Raw genomic sequence first — 19199 nt, forward strand, 5'->3', positions numbered from 1 at the left:
TATATACACACACACACCAGCACAACCCCGTACCTGCTCGCCTTTCGATCCTTTGGGGCCTTGTTGTCCACGGGGACCAGGATGGCCCTAAAACATGACAAAAGAATGTTAGTGCTCCTCAATATGTGTGTGTTAGCTGTGGGCGATATAGCCAAGATCCTTTTTTATTTGGAGATAATTATGTGATTGTGAGGTTCTGATGACATGATATAGTCTAATTCTCTAGGCTAGTAATGCAGTTTAATGACTTGACTTTTTTTCAGGTTATTTGTTATGACACTCTATAGATGGACAAAAAACATAAAGCACAGTATAATTAAGTTTTTTTTTTTTTAAATATATATATTGTATATGTTTGGCTACTGAGTGATAACTCTTAGTATGCAAATGTAAATATCAGAGGTCAGGGTCTCAGCCTGTCCCTCTTTTCACTTGAAACTTCATCACTTGTTGTCAGGAAGTGTGTTCAGCAAGGGCTGGTGGACAGACACGTGATGAGCAGCAATCATAAGAAAAATGTTTCTGACTAAGTGACAGAAGGCCCTACGACTTGACTGAAAATGAAAGTAACATTAAACGTGCAGGGAGGGACTGTCCGATATGAACTGCACCAGCTAAGGCGAGAGCTAACTGATAGCTAAGCAATTTATAATAAAATAGAATGTTATTTCTCATGGTTAAGAAATTGTGGTGGTTTTAATTCTATTTAATAGTGAAACACAATTATGCAAAGCAAAACTGCCCACTTCGAGATAAGCAGCACCAACCTGCAATTGATCTAACTAGCAGCTGTGGTACAAATGGTAAACAAATTATGCAATGTAACTCACGGGTAATCCAGGTGCACCAGGTTTGCCTCTAAGTCCATCCACCCCCTGCTGACCCTGCACATCAAAACATCACCAGTGAACAACAAACAACAAGTACAGAAAGACTAAACTACTAAACTTGATTAACTACACTGATTATTACATATTACATACACCGACCAGCCATATCATTCAGTACACTTTCTTGTTTCTACCCTCTTTGCCCATTTTATCAGCTCCACTTACCATGTAGTAGCACCTAGTACTTTTACAATTTCATCATCTTTTACAACTTTAATCGTCTATACTTGTGCAGAGCACCAGTTAGTCGAACCGAAACTGTAATTGGGTGTTTTGTATCTCTTTAACTAAGCTAGTTAAGTTAGCTCAAAGAGAGGAGCCAGCTCACATTAGCTTAGCTAGGATGCAACAGCTCCAAACACCACCGAACAAGGCTTAATTTCACCTTTCAGTCCATCTGACACCAGCCGCTCGACTTCGCTTCCTCAGATTTGAGTCATTAACCATCTAAACTCGCTGGCAGCACGTCAGCTAAGCTAATGCTTACCAGCTACTCTCTCCTGGTTATCAGCGTGGGTTAACAATTAGAAACTGGTGTTTGATTAAAGCGTTGACATTTATTGAGAGGTGGATTTAAAATTCTGTAGCCCAGAGTACGTTTTGCTAACCATGCCAAAAAATGCTCTGAGCCCGGTTTTTAAATGTTCCATGTCAAACTGTGTTTGTGTGGAAAAGCTACTGGAACCGTTACCCCCTGTGCTCAGAACCGTTCGGCCCTGCAGTGGAAAAGAGGCCAAAATCACCCTTGAAAACAATAATATCTGCATTTCATAATTACCGTAATTTTAAGTTTTACTGGAGTTTAAAAGACATCCAGCAGATGGCAATGACATATTAACAGTCAGACCGAAGCCTTGCTGCTTGTACAGCGTTTGCTGCTATGATGGAATCTACGATTGTAGCCCTCAGATGCGGAGTCACTATCACTTGTACAGTGTTTATGAGTCACGTGTCTAGATGCTAAGGGTGTAGCAGATTAGAATTATCATTCTATCACCCTTACAGTTTTAGTCTAGAGAGTAGTCTAGAGTAGTCCAGAACTACAATGAACTTCACCCCTGAGGCTGACTCCTCTACCTGGGAGTGGTAGAGGCCTGCAACACTGGGGTTCCTCTCCTCCACCACGGCCAGAACACATTTAACAGGTTTGACGCACTGAGCACCCGGTTTTAGCATCTCCCTCATCAAAGACACCAAACACCATTACAATTATCAAAGACTGAAATCAGCTGCATGTACTCAGAAAAGTATCGCTATATTTACATATTTAAGATTCATCAAACTTGCCATCCTTCCATTGTATGCCAGCCTCTTCTTACAAGTTTTGTACTGAGATCATTACCACCTGATACTTTAAATGGATCTCACCCCTTTCTTTGGCATTTGTGCTGTTTTAGCTTCAATTGGCATGTGGTGATTACTTTGACTTTTAAGCAAAAATTATGTGAAATATGTAATCAAGCAACTTGCTGCTACCATTTTTACTCCCGCTCAAGATGTTTTAATAAAAGCTTCTTCTCTACTCAAATCTTTAAAAAAATAAATACTTTCATTTTGTGTTTGGATTTTGACTGTGATAATATCACTACACTACATACATCTATATTTTCTACTTTTCACATTTTCTGAAACCATGTCAGTTTGACTGTTGCAACCAAAAGGCCAAAGAGTGGTATGTTAACTCACTGGGTATCCTGGATCTCCTGGCTCCCCTCGGTCTCCTCTGTCTCCGACTCTACCCTACATGAACACACATACACATAATATCCAATGTAGTAATGCAATTACAACTGTAATTTTATATCATTTTTACTCCAATATTTTTAGTTAAACAGTGTTTTAGTGATTGATATGGTTGTCAGTTGTCAACTGTGAACTTTAAAACATGACTGTGTGTTCTCAGTGGTCACATTTGTTACACCCAATAGGTGATGTAAATATTAAAACTGAGTTACCCAGGACTCTTTGCCGTTTTTGTGTTAGGAGGGTTAGTAAAATTTGGAAAGTCAGTAAATGTGGGTTGTCTGCTGATATTATCGGTAAAGCAATATTTCAGTCGGGCTCTACATCTTTGTAAAGTTGTGTAAAGACAACGCAAGATTATAATATCACAATTTAATAGTTTCATTATATAATACACACAGTATTTAAATTCAATAAACGTGTTTCTGAAGTACTTATCCACAGACTAGAAAATGTTAAAATAAGTGAACAGAGAGAAATTGATAAAAGGGAAAGAAATAGAGGCAGAAAGAAGTGTGTGTGAGAGAGAGCGAGAAACAGAGAGATTAACTTACTCTGAGTCCAGGGGGACCAGGAGGGCCCTCAGTTTTCCCATCTTCCCCTTGTTCACCCTAAACAACAACAACAAAATACAAAACAACACAGCAGGCATTCACAACGGTTTTATTGCATTCCAATGTAACTGAGAAGGAACCAGATTCATCAACAACAAAACGTCTTCACACACACAAGCTCCTGCCTTGTGTCACATACCATCTGGAGCCCAAACTTAAATCAGATGAGTGTGAGATGTATATGATGCCTCCTCACAGTGTTATGTATTTGGGCTGTTTGGATGTGTGTGTGTGCAGCTTTAAATGAGCAGTGTTAAAGGGTACGTGAGATGAAAACAGCACAGCTATGATGATCATTTAAATGGGTCAGAGTCAGAGACGCTGTGCGTAAACTTAAGGGTAGTTTGGTGGTCACAGACGGTTTAGTAGGGAAAAGGTAAAAAGGTCAGGGGTTAATGGCGGATTGATGTGTTCAGGAGGTCATAGAGAGGTGTAATTTTACCTTTTCACCTTTTGGTCCTGGAGGCCCCATAGGACCCAATGGCCCCTGGTGACCCTGCAAAGAGCCAAAGAGAGAGAGAGGGAGTGAATATAAAGGGAGGGAGGGAGGAACAAAGAGAGAGGAGAGAGTCTTCTTCATGTCTGAAACACCTCTATGATCCATAAATGGGTGAAAAAATGAGTTAATGAATGTGGGGTGGTGTGTGTGTGTCTGTGTGTATTGGAGATCAAACGGTATGGCAGGTCACGCGCAGAATGTGTTTAAGAAGCTTTCATCCTCCTCACCTCATACCCTGCTATGCCTGGGTCCCCCTGCTGACCCATCCGTCCAGGAGCACCCTGAGAAAGTGAGAGAGAGAGGAAGAGAGAGAGAAAGAGACAAACTGAAATTGGGACAACTAGTTCCTTAAGAGTTTAACTGGAGGTTCTATACAGCAATAATGCTCTGTACATAAGTGGGTTCTTTCATAATTTTACATAATGTTGGAGGATCAATTCCACCTAATGAGAAATTTTAGCACATTTTTTGACAAAACATGTAAATATATAGTGTGTTATTATTTTCAAATGCTATTTTGTATGCATGTGATGTTAGAATAGATGTTTTACAGTAACTACATCCAAGCCTCAGTAGCTACTGAAGTAGACTACGCTGCTAGCTAACCCTAAAACAGCTGAAGTCATTACATTACAGCCAATGTCTGTTTTTCTTTGTCTTCATGTAATCAAAATAGTTTCATCATATTATTAGTCATTAATCACATTAAATCGATGTAACTGTAACTGCTCCCCGCAACTGAACTTAGCATGTTTAAGCTCAGCCCAGAATGTTAGTACAGTAGTTTTGTTTAATTAATCAGCATTTCACCAATATTATATGTCTTCTGATCATTTTCTTTCACACATGATCACGTGGGGGTTGTTGGATTGTGGTCAACTGTATAATAATAATAATAATAATAATAATGATAATAATAATAACTCCTATACGCTTATTCTGTGTATCAGAATAGTCATTCTGTCTCTAAGGACCTGATCCTTTTAGGTCATCTTAGAATGTTCTGTACTTTTCTATGCCTCTCTATCACGGGTACATAACCTTAATACTTAGTGGGGGAAGATTGTTTGGGCCAGTTGAGGGTAATAACACTCTGTACAGTTGTTTTCCACTCCTGCTTTACTGTGGGAGAAGGAACCAACCGGTGACCTGTGAACATCTCCGTATGAAGATGTCTTGAAATAAATCTGACCTTCTCCTCAAAAAACGACTCTACACAAACACATTTTTTGACTACACTTTCATACTCTTCCAGTCTCCTTACCACAGGTCCGATGGTTCCTCTCGACCCCTTGGGCCCAGTGGTTCCGACTGGTCCAGGTTTCCCCACTGTTCCAGTCTCACCCAGGTGTCCCATTTTTCCCTTTGCTCCCTGTAGGACTCAATGAGGGGCAGAGGTCAGCATTAGGTATTGGCACAGAGGAGGGAGAGTTAGGTGAGTAAAGTTAGATGAAGTTGGCTAACTTGCATCTAAAAATAAACTACCTCAGACTGATAGTAATACTCTACTAAAATATTCCTAGTTTTAGGTTAGGGGTGTACGCAAAAGGCCAGTAAGGCTGCAGGTATTTATTCCAACAAAGCAGGAGCACATCTAATCAACTGTTTGAAGACTGAGACCAATTGATTTGACAAGTATACTCAGGTGTACTCCAGCTTGTTTAGAATGAAAACTGCAGCCACATCAGTCAAACTGTGTATAAGACTGGACACTTTTGGTTTGCTTCCACTCAACTGCCAATGTAAGAGGTCCACTATGTACACCAATCAGCCATTGGTCTATTCACCAAATAGCTGCACTTTTTTAGTCCAACTGTTTCTCTGCATACTTTGTTAGCCCCTTTCCCCTGTTCTTTAATGGTCAGGACCCCACAGGACCACCACAGAGCAGGTATCAATTGAGTCTTGGATCATTTTCAGCACTGCAGTGACACTGACGTGGTGGTGGCGTGTTAGTGTGTGTTGCACTGAGAACAGTCAACTAACCAAAAATATCCAGCCAACAGCAGCCTGTGCTGGAGTTTTTAAACACCTCAGTGTTGCTGCTGGACAGAAAACAGTCTGCCAACCAAACCAAAAATACTGTGGGCAGCATCCTCTGACTACTGATGAAGGACCAGAGGATGACCAGACAGATGAGCTACTGTCTCTAACTTTACATTTCCAAGGTGGACCAACAAGGTAGGAGTGTCTAATAGAGTGGACAGTGAGAAACTCAGCAGCACTGAGTCTGATCCACTCATACCAGCGTAACATACACTAACGCCACCATTATGTCAATGTTACTGCAGTGCTGAGAATGATCCACCACCCAGTTAATTTCTGCTCTGTGGTGGTCCTGTGGGGGTCCTGACCACTGAGGAACAGGGTGAAAGGGGGCTAATAAAGCACACAGAGAAACAGATGGACTACAGTCTGTAACTGTAGAACTACAAAGTGGTCCTTTATGGTCAGTGGAGCTGATAAAATGAGTGTAGAAACAAGGAGATTATTTAATGTTACGGCTAAAAGATCTACAGTGGTGTGAAAAAGTGTTTGCCCCCTTCCTGATTTCTTATTCTTTTGCATGTTTGTCACACTTAAATGTTTCAGATCACCAAACAAATTTAAATATTAGACAAAGATAACACAAGTAAACACAAAATGCAGTTTATAAATGAAGGTCTTTATTATTAAGGGAAAAAGAAATCCAAACCTACAGGGCCCTGTGTGAAAAAGTGATTGCCCCCTAAACCTAATAACTGGTTGGGCCACCCTTAGCAGCAACAACTGCAATCAAGCGTTTGCAATAACTGGCAATGAGTTTTTACAGCGCTGTGGTGGAATTTTGGCTACTCATCTTTGCAGAATTGTTGTAATTCAGCCACATTGGAGGGTTTCCGAGCATGAACCGCCTTTTTAAGGTCATGCCACAGCATCTCAATCGGATTCAGGTCAGGACTTTGACTAGGCCACTCCAAAAGTCTTAATTTTGTTTTTCTTAAGCCATTCAGAGGTGGACTTGCTGGTGTGTTTTGGATCATTGTCCTGCTGCAGAACCCAAGTGCGCTTCAGCTTGAGGTCACGAACTGATGGCCGGACATTCTCCTTCAGGATTTTTTGGTAGACAGCAGAATTCATGGTTCCATTTAGCACAGCAAGTCTTCCAGGTCCTGAAGCAGCAAAACAGCCCCAGACCATCATACTACCACCACCATATTTTACTGTTGGTATGATGTTCCTTCTCTGAAATGCTGTGTTACTTCTACGCCAGATGTAATGGGACATACACCTGCATCAGTCCACAGCATATTCTCCCAAAAGTCTTGGGGATCATCAAAATGTTTTCTGGCAAAACTGAGATGAGCCTTTATGTTCTTTTTGCTCAGCAGTGGTTTTCGTCTTGGAACTCTGCCATGCAGGCCATTTTTGCCCAGTCTCTTTCTTATGGTGGAGTCATGAACCCTGACATTAACTGAGGCAAGTGAGGCCTGCAGTTCTTTGGATGTTGTTGTGGGGTCTTTTGTGACCTCTTGGATGAGTCGTCGCTGCGCTCTTGGGGTAATTTTGGTCGGCCGGCCACTCCTGGGAAGGTTCACCACTGTTACACCATTTGTTTTGCCATTTGTGGATAATGGCTCTCACTGTAGTTCGCTGGAGTCCCAAAGCTTTAGAAATGGCTTTATAACCTTTTCCAGACTGACAGATCTCAATTACTTTGTTTCTCATTTGGGGGGGGGCAATCACTTTTTCACACAGGGCCCTGTAGGTTTGGATTTCCCTTAACAATAAAGACCTTCACTTATAAACTGCATTTTGTGTTTACTTGTGTTATCTTTGTCTAATATTTAAATTTGTTTGGTGATTTGAAACATTTGACAAAACATGCAAAACAATAAGAAATCACAAAGGGGGCAAACACTTTTTCACACCCCTCCAATAACAGGTACAGTGGTGTTGATAAAGCTGACCACAGATGAAAGAATAGGGGATAGCTTATATAAACTGTGCATCAACAAACACACTAACTGTCTGCTTTAACTTCAGCAAGATGGAGCGACAAGCTAGTGGAAGTTATTGGTTTACAATAAACTGAACAAGGAGTGTGTGTATAGGACTAATTCTAATACTATAATATAAGTAAAAAAGGCATATTCACATTAAGAAGGAGTTTGAGCCTCTTAAGAGATCACTAATATCCAGTTTAAACATTTGGCCCACAACAAATTGGAGTGAAACAGTGACCACCAGTACTGAAATAGACTGAATTCTGTAATAGCTAATTGAACTTTCGCATATACTGGCATTTTTCAAAAGCTTAGTGCATCACTGACCTTCAGGCCATGTTTTCCTCTCTCTCCCATTTTCCCTGGCTTCCCTTCAGGACCCTGAGCAGGGAGTAGATAAAACACACACACACACACACACACATACTGATATTAGTCCAAACACAGTGTGTATACATGAATTAAGTGTTATTATATTAGTCTGTGCAGTTAGTGTGGATACAAGGAAGTGTGTGTGTGTTTGTGTGTGTGTGTGTGTGTGTGTGTGTGTGTGTGTGTGTGTTTCTGCGTGTGTGTGTACAAATGCACTCACTCTGACGCCGGTAAGTCCGGGGTCACCCGGTGATCCTTCTTTGCCATTGATTCCAGGGTCACCTCTCATGCCGGGCTCACCCTCCAGTCCCATGTCACCTTTCTCCCCCTGATCAAAACAAACAAACAACACAGCTCCTACAAACATGCTAATAAACCCACACATTACTATCAATTCTTATTATACACTAAAATAACCTAAGTCTTACAAACAATTGAAGTATTAATCCAACGCTGCAGAGGTCAGCTCATGGTCTATCGTCCGACAACACAGGTGAAATATGTTCTACCATAGTCTAATGGCTGACTTTGACCAAGACTCATGAGCGTCATTCTTACCAGATATGGCACTTTGCAGTTGCATGGGTGGCAGTTCGAAAAAATAATCAGAAGAAGCATATGGGGGGGGGGTTGAACACAACAAACAGTAGGAGAAAAAATGGGGAAAAGTCTTTTTTTTTAAACAAGGAGAATAAGACACCACCGTGTCCCTGAGGGAGGAACAGTGTGGTTCTGTTTATCTGCATATCCAGTATTCCCTGGCTAATGTTTGAGTAGATGAACTGTGTGCTGTTCGTCTGACCTTGCTGTGTAAGTTACAGTTGAGTTGTAAAACAGAATTTCTTCTGGTGCTCACTCAAAATAAAATGAAAATTGACTGCAAACTTTTTTGAGTTAACTTTTATTAGTCATAAGTACTACATCTCAATTGCCAGTGTATAGTACTACTATAGTTACTTTTTTTTTTTTAGCCCTTATATGTATGTGATTGCAGTCTACTACAGTACTGCAGTCTATTGCAGTACTACTATAAATAGTTGGCAATTTACATTCAAATATTTACTCTGTTTAATTACCAAAAAAATCTACAGTCTACCTGAAGAGGGCAGACTGTTATTTGGGCACCCATGCTGTCTTGTGATCTAGGTGTGATAATGTTGAGTGTGGAATTGGGTTAGGATTTTCTGCCTGAGGAATTTGGGAAGAATGTACGTATTTTAGGATAAAAGCCAAAAACAAGGGCACAAGCAATTTCATGCATTTTGTACAATGAGACAATATCAGATAAACCTATGAAGTATTACTCTGCCTATACCGAGACTGGTAAGCCTGGTAATACCACTAAACACTTTGAGATTCATGGCTGTTAGTACATTCATGTTTATAACACATTAATTCCTTGCTAACTAGCCTGCTGCTTCTGCAGTGCAGAAAGACAAGTTGCATCAATTTGCAGGTTTCAAAGCTTGTACTTATAGGACCCCTTTGTAAAAGTTTGTTTGTGTACATATAAACTATATTGTGATGTTGTCCAAGAGATATTGTTCTCTAAAAGAAGCAAAATTAACTGTCACAGATCTGGAACCTGAGTGATGTTTTACTGCAGCCGTGGCAGTAAAATGATCGGAAGAATCGGCTTGAGAACTAGAAATGTATTAGTCTCCTATTAGCACCCACAACCCTGAGCCAGGACATGTAGCTTGCTACTAGAAAGAGCGGAAACACATACCTTAGGGCCATCAGGACCAGCAGGTCCAGCCTCGCCTTCCAAACCTGGCTCTCCCTACAAACATACACAAAATTCATTTGAAGAAATCAAACACACATCAACAGTAAAAAACGCATGTATGAACAAACGAAGCTCATACACACCCTGGGTCCGACAAGGCCTGGAGCTCCAGCGTTCCCTTCTGCTCCCAGGGCACCCTACAAATCACACAAATCATAACACTGAGTAAATACACATACTTCTCTGTCATTCCTGTGACTCTTAGATATTCTGTTCAGACACCCCCGTAAGTCCGCTGTGGTGGCAGAACTGGCATTACCATCAGTAAACTATGACTACGGTCTCTATAATGGCAGCACTGGCTAGCACAGACTAACATTAGCCTAGTTTTAGGAGCTCTATTTAAACACAAATATAGTTTTACCAGTCCTCTTCAAAGCTGGATTCGCCCTGTCATTACAACACATAGTCTGTGCTGTATAATAACAATAAGACAACAAAAGCGTATTTGCCAAGACAGAAATTACACAAGGCCATTTGCAACGAGGTCAAGGCTTCAGCAGATCAGTGTGGGTACCCTCAAATAGGGTACACACTAAGGGTGTTTTCACACTTGGACCATTCAGTTTGGTTCACTTCTAGTTCGCTTTGTGGTCCGACTGATTCATGCATTGTGAAAACAAAACAGACTCAGTCCGCTTGTGTCTGATGGTAAAGACCTTGAGGCGTACTGTAGGCACAAAGCCACAGTCCTCCAGCACTTCAGCAGGTAAAAACAGACCACCAAGGATCAATTAGAAGGTAATACTCAGAGCATTAATGCACAGCATTGCATGCGTTAGGCACACATGCAATGCAGAGCTTCTTTCTCCTGTTGAAAATGACCGCTGCTCTTTCAAACAACTTATTTATCTGCAGAGGTGGATTTTCACTGGGTGATGAACTCAGCAAAAAATGGAACCCACCACGACAGACACGCAGGGTCATTTTTCCAATTTTCCGCGACACGCTATTCGGCAAATGTAAGAGCAGCAGGCATGTCTGGTAGGTTCATTTGTCACCTGAAAGGTTAGTTTCCTTTCAGGTTCACTTTAAAAGAACTACAAAGGGACAGAACTTCGGTTAATTTCAAAAGAACTATATGTGAAAACACCCTAAAACAGCACTCAAATAGGGTTTATAGTGAGACAGTATCCATACTCAAATGATGGCCATGTTTAGTTTATATTTAGCATATGTCTAAAATTATGCAGAAACCCCTTCTAATTAAACAACGATTTTGTGCAATTGTGCACACATAGCCTGCATAATGACCACAGATGATGAAGATGCACGTGAGCCTAAGTTCACCATGCTTACTGACGTTATGAAACAGCTTAACCCTCCTACCTTCTCTCCTGGTTCACCTGGAACTCCAGAGTCTCCCACTTTTCCTGGAGGGCCCTAATGAAGAGAAAGAGTACAATTTTGAACTTCTTAAATGATTGATGAACATTTTTATTTCTTCTTTCGTGCCATTGTCAATGTTATGTTTAGAAGTTTTTTCCTTTTTAGGGAGGTCTTATACTATTATCAGGGCTTATAAAAGTTTTCCATTTAAATGAGTGATGATAGAATTAGAGCATCTATTACCTTAATTACATCTAATGATTACAGACAGATGATAAAGGACTGAAAACAAGAAAAAAAGAGTTTTGGGGCCAAACGTTTGTGCATGTCTATATACACATGTATGCGTGTGTGTACTCTTTATTATTATATTAAGTGTGTGTGCTCGTGTGTATTGAGGTTTAATCACACCGATAGTTTTGAACTGCAACTGAACTGAAATGAAATGAATCTGAATTGCAGTGCTTCACTCAGGATGAGATAATGTGAAGACCTGGAAAAGATGCAGCGTGTATGTGTGTGTCCGCGTTGTAGAAACTTACCTTTGGCCCAATGTTTCCGAGAGGCCCTATTGCTCCTGGTATTCCTGGGGGGCCCTTATTTAAGGCAGAGACATTGAAAACATCAAAAAACCACACATGCATACAATTCCTACAGCCAAGGTCTTCAACTCTTATTTTGTATTCAACTCTACATAGCCTGGCAAAAACACTGGAAACTATTTGAAATGGTTGATAAAACACCTTTATTCAGTAATTCAAAAATGAAGCTAGTGCCTCCTTAAACCTGCAGACTCTATGGCTTCACTGCACTATAATGCACAGGCAAAGACACGATCATTTAGGACAGTGTTCTCCACTCTCTATCCATTTAGGATAGTGTTCTCCACTCTCCACAAAGGGTTAAGGTGCAGTGCAGAGAGGAGCCATAGCTTTGATTGACTCACTGGCTCTCCTGCGATTCCTTTGGCTCCTGGTGCCCCTGAAGGCCCCTGGATTCCCTGTGGAGGAAAAGAACATGTGTTTAAAACTAATAACATTAATGCTCTAAGTGCAATCAAAAAGTATTTTATGCATTAATGTTTATTAGAGAACAGTAAATCATGGCTGCAATAAATATTGACCATTAGCTCTAAACTCCCACCAGGTACTTATACCCCCTGTTCACTTTATGAACTCCATCTACCTTATGGATCCGCTATATAGGTGTAAATTATATGTATCTGTTGTCACACACAATATGTCAGCTGCCCTCTACCCTGTTCATCATTGGTGAGTATCTGACTACAGGACTGCAGTTGTCCAATGGTGGTCTGTTAGCAGCACAGCAGTGACACTGACATGGTAGTGTGTGGTGCTGGTGCGAGTGTATTAGACACAATGGTTGAGGAGCAGTTCACCATCCAAAAATATTCAGCCAAGATGGCTCTGAGGTCAGAAAGGTCAGTGACGAAGGGCCAGATGATGGCTAATACAAATTGTGTATCAACATATGAGCTGCAGTCTTGAACTGTCACTAGCAAGAAGAAGTTACAAGACAGTTTTTAAGTTTTGAAGTCGATGAAGAGAGTGTACAGGCTATAACATGTCAGTATCAAACTGAATAATAGCCTTTTATTTACATATGCCCATAATCAACAAATTTAAGGGAATGTGTTTTGACTGAACATACCGGAAACCCTTTTGGCCCGACCTCGCCAGGCTCCCCAATCTTACCCTGCAGAGAAAGAAGAGACATCCTTTTAGAAGAAAATTACAGTAATAAAAGACTGACTGTTTTGATCCCCAATTGAATTTGAATCTACATAAGCCAGAGGTCAACACATTGAATCAGAGTCATCAAGCTTTGTGTAGAGCTGCTGCAATGACAAATGACCATGTTATTGACCTTTTCCCAAAATGATTCATTTGCACAGAGGAACATGCCAGTCTCTAAAGACTGGCACTAAATGCTTTCCTTAGGAAATCAGCACTGTGCTGCTTACAGCTGCTTTAATAAACTTTTAACAGTGTCACTGGGTTGTATAATGCTGACTGCCCACAGCAATGCAGTTAAACAGCAACCGCTGTGCTACCTTTATGTAAGTACTGCCACAAACTGAGATGTGCTATTAGAAATAAGGGTATAAACAGTCAGATGGAGAATATGATACTGCACTCAATGGCTGCTGATTTACTGAATAAGGACGAGTCAGCGTTTTTAGATTGCTGTGATATTGCCTCAGATGCAATTCTAATAGTGAAACAGATTAACAGCAGTTCATATAGTTTGATTCATTGAAATGAAACCTTAGATTGATGTAAAGCAGTAAAACGAGTCACAGTGCCCTTTACACACTGGCAATCAGCAGCACAATGGCTGTACGATCTCATGTACTTTTTTCATTTACAAAAGGTCAAATGCTCAGTTAAACTATCATGTAAATTTTATTCTGCTTTGGTTCTGCTTTTCTAGCATTCAGTCACTGCCTTTGAATTAATGTAGTACTTCTCCAGACCCCTTGCCTGGAAGGCTGGCCCCTCCATAAAGAGTTGGGGGTATAAATTGTGTCCTAAGGGCTGTATTCAGAGGTGAGTTATTGCACATGTCAGTTTTCAGACTTCAGACTTATCTATGAACTCCTGCGCTGCTCAGACAGTTGCAGGCGTGGGGCAGAGTTTGCCCAATAAGCAAGTTTAGTTAGTTGAGTTTAACCGCTTACAGAGTAACTGAACTGAGCTGAAGTTTTAACTGATTATACATACAACACTAACAATAATCTTTCACTTTATATCAAGTTAGTAATTTAGCACAAATAGGTTTATTTGGTTTTTGTCAGAGAATATCATTTCCCTTCTATTCAAATGTAGGTTTTAAGCAGCATTTATATACTTCTATCAAACCTGTGGATAATTATGAACATTATAAATCAAACCTATTATTAATTTCGGCATATAACAGTTTAAAGCTACACCAATCCAAACAGGCTTTCAAACTAAAAATTCACTGAAAGCTTTCTTGACCTCATATTTTCTCAAAAGCAGCTTTTACACACACCGACCACTTCATTAGATACACCTCCTTGTTTCTACATTCATTGTCCAGATTATCAGCTCCACTGACCATAAAGGACCACTTTGTAGCTCTGCAATTACAGACTGTAGTCCATCTGTTTCTCTGCATACTTTGTTAGCCCCCTTTTACCCTGTTCTTCAGTGGTCAGGACCCCCACAGGACCACCACAGAGCAGAAATTAACTGGGTGGTGGATCATTCTCAGCACTGCAGTGACGCTGATGTGGTGGTGGTGTGTTAGTGTGTGTTGTGCTGGTCTGAGTGGATCAGACACAGGAGTGCTGCTGGAGTTTTTAAACACCTCAGTGTCGCTGTGGGACTGAGAATAGTCTATCAACGACTAGAGGATGACCAACACAAACTGTGCAGCAGCAGATGCGCTACTACCTCTGACTTTACATCTACAAGGTGGACCAACAAGGTAGGAGTGTCTAATAGAGTGGACAGTGAGTGGACACAGTGTTTGAAAACTCCAGCAGCACTGCTGTGTCTGATCCACTCAGACCAGCGCAACACACACTAACACATCACCACATTGATGTCACTGCAGTGCGGAGAATGATCCACCACCCAAATAATACCTGCTCTGTGGTGGTCCTGACCATTAAAGAACTAAGTAAAAGGAGTCTAACAAAGTATGTAAAGTATATATGTAAAACTATATATAAACTACATGTATAAACTACATGTACAATGTGCACCTGTATGGTAAGTGGAGCTAAAAAATGGACAAACTTTGAAGAAACCAAGAGGTGTACTTGAAGTGGCCAGTCACTGTATATGTCTGTTCAATTTTTTTCCCTGTATAAGGACAGTTATAACATTAAAACACTATAGATGTGCTATGACTTCTTCATGGTTTAATATTTTTTTGAACTTTGAGTATATGACTAACAAGTGCAAAATAAAAAACAGCAAATAAAAATTTCAAATATAAAAAACACTAGATTTTCAAACTAACTTCTTTTACGCACTAGCAGGTCTGTATTGTTTCTGTAGCGCAGTCAGTGCCAGGGTGTTAAGCATCAAGCAAAACTCATTTAAGTTTTATTTTGCATCATTTATTTAAGATATTCAACCAATTTAAACAATATTTTAAGCAAATTCAACGACTGTCAAACCTAAATGAAGCTCTTTAGGTCACTTCATAAAATGTTTAACAAAATAAGATTTATTTCAGAGGAACTCTTGCCTCCTAGAGGAGCCTGGGGAAGAATTCCCACCAGCATGCTCTAAGGTTACTATAAAGAGGTGGAAACGTCAAAGTCTGGGGCTGTACTTTTATGATGCTGTTTTGCTCAAAACTCAAAAAACTGCTCAAACAATAACAATGTCAAACGCACCAGATGCCTTTTGAAAGAACACTTTGCCAGAAAGAAAATGCTGCTCTTGGAATGGTTTGTTTAAAATAAATGCCACTTGTTTTAACATTTTGTTTCTTAACATAAATTAACTCAATATATTCTGAAATACGGCACAAATGTCCAAGCACTTTTTGGGGCCACTGTATTAGGCTTATTAGATGTTTATGTATACTATTAGATGGTTATTGAAGTTAAGTGCTTGTATCAAAGGGATGCCTCAAAGGCTCTACACAAGAAAAAACTGGCAACCTCAGAGGCATGAACTGTACATGGATAATTTCAATTTGACTTAGCCAGCCAGAAAATCAACTAAAGCACCCACTTAGCACAAGATTAAATACGAATAACTTTTCCCACATTTCTGTTGATCTAACTGTCGACGTAAGTCACCAAATCTGAATACAGCTTAGTGTCCAGACAACATTACACTATCCTTGAACGTACTACTTTTATATGGATCATTATTTTGTTCCATTTCATTGTTATTAAATGTGATTTTCTTTTTTATTTACAAAAAGCACATAATTTGTATAATTTGTATGTGGCAAATAAAAATAAACTACACAGTGAGTTTTACTACTTTTCTGCATAGAGATCTGACCAGCAGGTTTTACCTGGTCTCCAGGGAAGCCAATTTTTCCAGGAGGACCATCAAGACCCTATTGGAGGAGGAAAGAGGCAACAAGAATGCAAAGGATAAGTCAATTAATAATGGCAGCTATGTTATTTTCATTATTGCTGACTACTGTGTTGTTTATGATGTTTTTAGGATCAAGACCCTTACCTTTTTCCCCTCGGTGCCAGCCTCACCAACTGGGCCATCTAGACCCCGTGGGCCCTGAAAGATAACACATACATTCAAAAACACACATCATTTAGACCTAAAGTATGCATGCATACCCAGGCCAATCATAACATTCACTCAAACAAGAAATGCAAAATGAGTAAAGTACCAAATTAAGAGAGAATGAACAAAGTGTGTTTGTGTGTGTGTATATAGCAAGGGAAACAGGTATTCAGACACTTGTTTTTTATTTGATATCATTCCAGAGCATGTTTCCAATTCAAATTTTAAAAAAGTATTATGCCATAAACATAGCGAAGAATAACAGTTAAATGGTGCTGGAGCATTATATGTTTTTGAAGGAAACATGAATAGAGTTGAATTTAATCTCATGGATGAACTGTAAACTGAATTTTGGGAGAAGACGGACATTTCAACAAGATCATAACCTCAAATACAGAGACAGAAAACTCAAAAAAAGGAAGGTGAAGGTGTTTGTATGGCTTAGCCAAACTCCTGCCTCGAACCTCATTGAAAATTTCTGAAGGATTTAAAGCCCACCAGAGGAACCCTCTTAACCTGTAATGCTACAGCAACTACTTGTTACCGTAGACATCTCAACGCTGTAACAAAGCATTGTTGCGACAAAGTAATGTTATTAACTTGTGTCGTCTGAATACTTTGTTCCTATCAAAATTAATTTTACAACCTATCTCAATGTCAATGCTGATGAATACATACATTTTGGTTCATATTTACAAGTGCAAAGTCAAAAGACATTAGATGTGTAAATCTGAAGAGGATATAAGCACTGGAGGTATAGTAAGTAACAAGAAAAGTGTTTGAATGCGTGATTTCCCTCACTGTACATGTGTATGAATTGCTTCTATGAGACGATTCATAGTATTCATGGTTCTGATTTGCAATACAAAAAATTTCAATCTCTCTCCCCCCACTACAAGATGACATGAGAGCATGACAGGGAGGGAATGAGCGTATAAACTGTCTACAAATCAGTAACAGATTATCTACTTACGGAAGAATGCTGTGTCTCTGTGTGTGCTGATAATTACACCATATTACTGCATATGACCCAGCCAAAACATATCAACTGAAGAAACAAAATCATCACTTTCTCCCTGCCAGCTGGCTAATCTTGCTAACTCACACACACACACACAAGTTCTCACAATCAGACAGACACAGAGAGGTCTCAACATGCTGTGTGTGGCCAAGCTTGCACATACCCAAACTAGAGGCCTATACACTAAGGTAACAAGGTGTGTACAATAAACTGCACAACATACAAATACACTATATATCCAGATACACTACATGTTCAAAACTATCCAGACAGCTGTTCTGTTTAGTGAGCTCAGCTACTTTAATGTGCACCCATAGCTGACACAGACTTTCAACTGCCCACAAACGGCTTTAAACAATTTCAATAGAAAAGCACAATAGAATGAGACACGCTAGAGCAGCTGCACATGAACTCAAGGTCATCATGCCCAATGCTAAGCGTGGACTACAGGGCTATAAAGCTCACCAGCATTGGGCTGTGGAGCAGTGGAACTGTGTTCTCTGGATTGATGGAGCTCCATCCAATACCTTTGGGATGAGTTGGAATGATCCAGAACTGACCATCCAACATCAGTACCTGACCTCACTAATGCACTTGTGGCTAAATGCAATCAAATCCTCACAGCAATGTTTCAACATTAGTTTACATATAAACTGCTTTCGGCAATTTTCCAACATCTAGTGTAAAGCCTTCCCAGAGGAGTAGACGATGTAATTGCAGCAAAGCAGGACAAACTCCCTATTCACACCCATGATTTCAGAACAAACACTAGACGAGCAGGTATCTACACACTTTGGATATATAGTGTATACGCAGTAGATATACACTGTACACAATTTATCCGGTTTAGGTGAGTAAAGAGACTGGCTAGTGTCTGTAGCTTACACCCTAATGGAAGCTTACGTATACTGATAAACACTGAGCAGACTGCACACGTAAATCATTATACTTGAATCTGAAGGACGCTCCCTCAGTGACAATGCTTATTGATCTCTGGAAGTCTGTTTCAGAACTTAGGTGCCATTCCATTAGTTTAGATCAGTTTGTCTTAATTTTGCTAATGGGTGCCTGCAGCTGTTTCCTGCACCAACATAACTGATATATCTTTTAAAGAGCTTGATAATCAGCTGTTAAGCTTACTGGCAGATCAAATGTGTTATTGTCTGTGGCTTTAATTCATTTAATTCATATAGCTCTAAACTAGTGTGTCTTCATCCAGCTCCTGGGGACCCACAGCCCTGGATACCTACACCTGATCCACCTAAGAGCCCACTTAAAGGGCTTGACAATCAGCAGTTGAGCTGAATCAATTGCGTTGACCCAGTGCTGTGGTTCCCCAGGGGCTAAGTTAAGAAACTTAAGGAACCTAGTATAGGTTTACAGCTACACTGGTTTAAGCAAAGGCTGTGTGATGACCCAACTCTCTATAAGTGCCTTTATCAGTACAAACTGGATCAGTGCCATATGAGCTGAATTAGAGCCATCAGAACAAAACCTGTGCCACATGTAATGAATTGGAGCCACATGGACTGAATCTGTACCATTTAAACTAATTCCTGGCTGCATGAACTGAATTTGTCCCGTATGAACCGAATCTCTGCTGCATAAACCGAATCTATGCCTTATGGAATGAATATTGGCTGCATGAATCACATGAACAATCTATGCCACATGAACTGACTGATTCACTGA

At 40.1% G+C, this 19199-nt stretch overlaps 1 protein-coding gene across 1 annotated transcript in view; it reads right to left on the bottom strand.

Annotated features, from left to right (window-relative positions):
• col27a1a (collagen, type XXVII, alpha 1a) overlaps nucleotides 1–19199 on the bottom strand; it is an 87248-nt gene that overhangs the window by 14404 nt on the left and 53645 nt on the right. Inside the window, exons 29-45 of the mRNA XM_036587661.1 lie at nucleotides 16424–16477; nucleotides 16254–16298; nucleotides 12894–12938; nucleotides 12169–12222; nucleotides 11765–11818; nucleotides 11223–11276; nucleotides 9977–10030; nucleotides 9834–9887; nucleotides 8325–8432; nucleotides 8060–8113; nucleotides 5011–5118; nucleotides 3974–4027; nucleotides 3690–3743; nucleotides 3188–3244; nucleotides 2577–2630; nucleotides 831–884; nucleotides 34–87 (exon numbers count right to left, since the gene is read on the bottom strand). Of these exons, the coding sequence (XP_036443554.1) occupies nucleotides 34–87; nucleotides 831–884; nucleotides 2577–2630; nucleotides 3188–3244; nucleotides 3690–3743; nucleotides 3974–4027; nucleotides 5011–5118; nucleotides 8060–8113; nucleotides 8325–8432; nucleotides 9834–9887; nucleotides 9977–10030; nucleotides 11223–11276; nucleotides 11765–11818; nucleotides 12169–12222; nucleotides 12894–12938; nucleotides 16254–16298; nucleotides 16424–16477 (1011 nt within the window). The remainder of the gene's footprint in view (nucleotides 1–33; nucleotides 88–830; nucleotides 885–2576; nucleotides 2631–3187; nucleotides 3245–3689; nucleotides 3744–3973; nucleotides 4028–5010; nucleotides 5119–8059; nucleotides 8114–8324; nucleotides 8433–9833; nucleotides 9888–9976; nucleotides 10031–11222; nucleotides 11277–11764; nucleotides 11819–12168; nucleotides 12223–12893; nucleotides 12939–16253; nucleotides 16299–16423; nucleotides 16478–19199) is intronic.

The sequence above is a fragment of the Colossoma macropomum genome, unplaced genomic scaffold (assembly GCF_904425465.1).
Source record: "Colossoma macropomum unplaced genomic scaffold, Colossoma_macropomum, whole genome shotgun sequence".
In the NCBI taxonomy this organism is placed as follows: Eukaryota; Metazoa; Chordata; class Actinopteri; order Characiformes; family Serrasalmidae; genus Colossoma; species Colossoma macropomum.